The sequence below is a fragment of the Pteronotus mesoamericanus genome, unplaced genomic scaffold (genome assembly GCF_021234165.1).
Source record: "Pteronotus mesoamericanus isolate MK-2021 breed Mesoamerican mustached bat unplaced genomic scaffold, CSHL_Meso_final contig_169, whole genome shotgun sequence".
NCBI classification, from domain to species: domain Eukaryota; kingdom Metazoa; phylum Chordata; class Mammalia; order Chiroptera; family Mormoopidae; genus Pteronotus; species Pteronotus mesoamericanus.
Genome location: NW_026555068.1, coordinates 6439131 through 6445130, shown reverse-complemented (window position 1 = coordinate 6445130; position 6000 = coordinate 6439131). Strand labels below are relative to the sequence as shown.

Here is a 6000-nt window from a genome sequence, read left to right as displayed (position 1 = left end):
GACCGGGCCAGAGCCAGGAACACCGCCGAGGCTGCAAGCCGTTGGGTTCTTCCGAGGCTCGTGGGCAGGAGTACTCGGCGCGAGGGCACGGGGCACGGGGCACGGGGCACCAGGGCCCTGGGTGAAAGCTGTAGCTGCCTTCTGCCCTAGCTGGCCCTCCCTTGGGGATCCTGCTTGTTTGGGCTCCTGCCCCAGGGCTGGGAAAGGAAACTCCAGATAGGAGTGTATGCTTTTGTTTACAATTGGTTTGTTTGGGTAAAGTTGCATTGTTTAAACCCTTCACCACCCCACGTCCCAGCTCTTCATCGCCAGGACCCCGTTTTGGCCCTAAACCACCCTGACCTATTGCATACAAGTGAGTAAGAAATTGGGGGAGGGGTGGGAGAAGGAGGGGGGGAGGGGGGGGAAGAGAGAGAGAGAGAGAGAGAGAGAGAGAGAGACTTTATTCACTTAGCACAGCACATTGGTTTCAAGCTGCATCCATTTGTAACCATTTTATGGCTGAAAAATATTCCATTGTATGGCTAAAACACAGTTTTTAAATCTACCCTCAGTTGATGGACATTTAGAAAAGAAAACTCTTGGCCTCTGTGGTTAGGAACTCCCACTGCTGACCCAGGAACATATTTGTGTATTGATGAAGAATCCATAGATCCTAATTATCTCCACCCCTGGGGTTTTCTAACCCCTGTATAATGGTTCGAAGTGCAGAAGTGCACCTATCTCAGTAAGAGTAACATGGGAAGAGGGGACACTAAAGCAAGAAAATCTGGCCCACAAGAGCTCACCTTCAAGTAAAGAAAGAGCAGCAAGTCTGGGTGCCCCCAAGGGGCAAAGATATATCCTGTATCTCAAATTACATAAGGCCACAGAACTAGGGCCTAGAGACAGAACAGTTATGACCAGGAACTCAGTTTGAGCAATTCCTGAAAGATGGAATGGATGCTAGAGACTACCTGGGTCTTGAGCCTGGCCTGACCTAGCAGCACGTCAAAATCCAAAGCCTGGAATGGACAGGGAGGGGAATCATGAACTATGGAGAGATGTGGATGGTAGGTGTCCTCTCTTGAGATGAAAGCAGTTAACAGGGTCACAGGCATCTGAGGGCGGGCAGCACAGTGGACAATAAAATGTTTTCTTCTTGGGATGTAAGAGCCTCCCAGGTTCAAAAGAGACTGAAGAGCTTATGTTCTACTAAAGGATCTACGAGGTGGAAGAATCAACAGGCACAAGCCTACACATATTTCACTCACAGGATTTTGGTTTGTAAATTTGAAACTTTTAAGCCAGGAATTTTTAACTAGTATGTCAGAAGAATATTTAAAACATGCAATACCTGACTATTTCAGTCAGGGGCCCTGACCTCTTTTTCCTTAGATTGTCAGGTAAAAAAATGACGGCAGTCAACGAAACAATAGCTGTCTGGTGTGAATGAATCAAAATTCTCCCAGCTTGCATTTATGGCCTCACCAGGGTTTCCTTCCTTTAGCTGACAAAGGAAGGGAATATGTGAGCATAGTGTACAGATGGTTCTGTATGGTATGCCGGTACCACCTGAAAATGGACAGCTGCAGCACGATAGCTCCCTTCTTAGACGTTCCTAAAGGTCAGTGGTAAAAGGAAATCCTTCCAACAAAGAACAACTTTGGACAGTGTGTATGGATGTGCACCTTGCTTAGTAAGAGGAATTGCCGGACATGTGATTATATACCAATGTAGTTTGGCTGGATGGCCAGGGAATTGGAAAAAACATGAATGGAAATGTTAACGATATTTGGGGGAAGTATGTGGGTAGATCCTTATAAGAATGGGCAAACAATGCGAAGGTAGTGTGTGTGGATTGACCTCTATGAGTAGGCAAAAATCTTGAAGATGTTTGGGTCCCATGTGGATGTTCACTAAAGGGTGATCTCAGCAGAGGAGGATTTCAATAACCAGGGGGAAAGGAAGACCCATTCTGTGACTACTAGTCTGCCTCTATCCCCAGCAACATCTGTTACTGCCCAGTGAGCTCACTGTGGTCCTGATGGCAAGGGTGGAGGTTATGGATGGGCTCAGCAACATGGAATTTTACTCACCGAGCCTGACCTGGCTACAGTCACTGCCAGGTACCTAACCTGGCACAATGGAACTTCAGATAGGATGTCATTCACCAGGATGATCAGTGAGCTAAACTCGTGGCAGGTTGATTATGTTGGACTGCTTCCCTCATGGGCAGGGCAGTGTTTTTTCCTTATGGAATATAAACTTTCTCTGGATTCAGATCTGCCTTCCTTACATGCAATGCTTCTACGCAAACTACCATTCATAGACTTACCAAATGCCTTATCCACCATCATGGTATTCTACTCAACTTTGATTCTGATCAAGAAACTAACTATACAGCAAAAGAAGTGTGGCAATGACCCTCCTCATCAAATTCACAGGTCTCTCACCCTCCTGAAGCAGCTGGCTTGATAGAAAGGTGGAATGGCCTTTCAGACACTCAGGTGTGGTGCCAGCTAGGTAACAATAGCTTTCAGGGCTGGGGCAAGGTTCTCCAGAAGAATGTGTATGCTTTGAATCAGTCTCCAATATATTGTTCTCCTTCTCCCACGGGTGGGATTCATGGGTTCAGGAATCAGAGAGTAAGAACAGGAGTGGCACCACTCACTGTTACCCTGAGTGACCCGAAAGCAAAATTTTATTCCTGTTTTCATGACTTTATCCTCTGCTAGCCCAGAGGTCTTAGTTTAAGAAGGAGAAATGCTTCCACCGGGAGACACAATGATTTCTGGAACTGAAAGTTAAGAGTGCTTCCTGGTTACTTTGGGTTCCTTGTCCCTCTGAATCAACAGGCAAAGGAGAGAGTTAAGGTGCTGGCTGAGGTGATTGATTCTGACTACCAAGAGGAAAGTGGACTACTACTCCACAATGGTAAGTAGTATAAGGTAAGAAAGAGTATGACAGGAATATAGAAAATTGCTCAGGATGTCTCTTTGTGTTACCATACCCTGCACTTAAAGTCAATGGAAAACTACAACAATTCAATTAATACAGGGCTAATAATAGTCCAGCATCTTTAGAAGTGAAGGCTTGGCTCACCAAACCAGCTCAGGCTTGTGCTGAAGTCAAAGGGAATGCAGAATGGGCAGTAGAATTAGGTAGTTATAAATACCAGCTACAGTGACATGACCAGTTACAAAAAGGATGAGTAATGTATTTCCTCCTTATTTTGTTATGAATATACTTGTGTATCTATATACATAGATTAAAGAAATACCTCTTTTCCTCTCTTATTCTCTTGCCATGTAACATAAGATGTATTGACTTTATATCAGTATTTAAGTATTGTTAACATTACATCATAGTATTTAAGTTATGAGATATCTGGAGAACAGTAAACATTATTCAGGGATTTTATTTTCTCTCCTGGGGAAGGAATTATTTTATCTCCTGGGGAAGGAATTTTTGGTTGCATGCAGGATAGTCATATCATGTTAGGTAGTTATATCTCCATTTGGAGATTAATATGGTTTCAGAAAATGCATGTAGGTGTGAAGTTGACAAGGGGCACACTTGTGATGATTAATTTTGTGTGTTAACTTAGGGGTGCACAGATATCTGACAATACATTATGTCTGGGTGTGTCTATGAATGTGTCTTTGGAAGAGATTAGTATTTGAATCATTAGACTGGGTGAAGAGTATTATCATCAATACAAAGAAGAATCATCCAATCCCATGAGAGGTTGAGTAGAACAAAAGTGTTGAAAGGGTGAATTTGCTCTCTGCTTGAGCTCAGGCATCCATCTTTTCCTGCCCTTGGATATCCATTGGCACTCCTGGTTCTTGGGTTTTTGGGCTCTGACTCAGACTTACACCATAGATCTCCAGTTGTCAGGCCTTCAAACTCATACTGAATTCCATCACCAACTTTTCTTGTTCTCCAACTTGTAGATGGCAGATCATGGGATTTCTTGGCCTCCATAACCATGTCAGCCAATTTCTATAATAAATCTCCTTAGCCATGTATCATCTATCTATCTATCTATCTGTCTAGCATCTATCATCTACCTATAATCACCTATTGGTTCTGTTTCCCTGGAGAACCCTCACTAATGCATATGTATTATTGTAGCTTTCTATTAAACTGATGATTTACATTATGATATATTCTTCTTTATCTCTACTAATGCTTTCAGTATTGAAGTCTTTCAGGCTTTCTTTTGATTGGTTGTGGACCATCAGATAATAACATAACTACATAATTTTGCAATTTAAAATATAACAGTGGCTTTTAATCATGGCATTGCATTTATTATAACATTTTCTCATCTCATGCCTGTCGATTATCCGTTAGTTTCTACTGACTAACAGAATTAGTATGAGATGACTTTAAAAATGTGTAATATAAACACTCTTAAACAAATAAGTTTTCTGTGGAATTAAATAAATATATATGTATGTTATATAATTTTTAAGTAATATATTATAACCTAAATTGTATATAAAAACTTTTGGGTTTTTTTCTTGTTAGGTCAAAGCAATAATTTGCAGGTTTTCGATCCCAGGCAATCAGGCAACACATGTACTTTTTCCTTTCCATTTTTCCTGTCCGTAGAAGATAATTACTCTGGAAGAATAAAGGGACAAAAGTCACATGTATGCCCAATCAAGTTAAAAATGATGGTTAATGCAGCAAATAGCATGAGGGCAACCTATTATAGAGTTCTATAATGCAATTTATTTTAAACCAACATTTGAATATACAAATGCTAAAGAATTAAACATTATTAGAAAAAAATTTAAAAGATAACGCTGCAAGAAATTTTAAATGATAGATTGAATGTCATTTATACTTTACTAATCTATGATGTAGCTAACACTATTGAAAAATATTATCCAATTTAATTGTCATTATATGCATCTGTATGAGTACTACCATGTATATTTATATTATTTATATTTATCTAATACATTTTCATCTCATCCTTAAAATATCTGATACTCACTATGATATCATCAATTCTCTGTTTTCCAGGTTACTCTTTGGTTTCACTCTCACTTTCAAGTTCCCTGTATATTTAAAAACAAATATAATCACTTAAAATTATATTTTCTTCAAAGATTGCTGCACAAAACTCTGCACCATCTATTAGTACTGAAACAACCACTGCTTGAGACTATCTTACCACTGAAATCATCTCTTAGCTGGTAAGTAAGACTAATGTGAGAAAATAAGACAGTAATGTAAGTTTACCTGAAAAGAAACTCTGGTCACTTTCATATTTATAACATGATTAGCTAAATAACTTTAAACTTTTTCCATTCATCTTCTCCCCTATTTCTTTCTTTTATTTATTTATTTAAACATTTTATCAATTACAGTTTACATTCAATATTATTTTGTATTAGTTTCAGATGTACAGCATACAGGTTAGATAATCATATACTCTACAAATATCTCCCCTGACATTTCCAGTACCCACCTGGCACCATGTTTAGCTATTACCTTATGATTGACTATATTCCCTATGCTGTACTTGACATCTCCATGACTATTTTGTAATGACCAATTTGTACTTCTTAATCCCTTCACCTTTTACACCCAGTCCCCCAACCCTTATTCCTTCTGGCAACTACTAGAGTGTTCTCTTTATCTATGAGTCTGTTTTAATTTTGTTTGTTTATTTTGTTCCTTAGATTCCACATGTAAGTGAAATCATGTAGTTGTTGTCTTTCTCTGACTGACTTATTTCACTAAGCATAATACCCTCTAGGTCCAGCCATGCTCTTGCAAATGGTAAAATCTCATTTGTTTTTATGGCAAATAAAGTCTATTATATGCATGTACTACCACTTTCTTATTCACTCATCTGTTGATAGGCACTTGGGTTGCCACTTGGCTATTGTATTCAATAAATAATGCTGTAATGAACATAAAGATGCATATATTCTTTCAAATTATTTTTCTTGCTGCTCTAGTAAATGGGATTTTCTTCCCATTTCTGTTTTTGAT

At 39.4% G+C, this 6000-nt stretch overlaps 1 protein-coding gene across 1 annotated transcript in view; it reads right to left on the bottom strand.

Annotated features, from left to right (window-relative positions):
• Positions 1-5023: 5023 nt before the first annotated feature.
• Positions 5024-6000, bottom strand: part of ADAM2 (ADAM metallopeptidase domain 2) — an 89045-nt gene continuing 88068 nt past the window's right edge. Inside the window, exon 19 of the mRNA XM_054565766.1 lies at positions 5024-5057. Within this exon, the coding sequence (XP_054421741.1) occupies positions 5024-5057 (34 nt within the window). The remainder of the gene's footprint in view (positions 5058-6000) is intronic.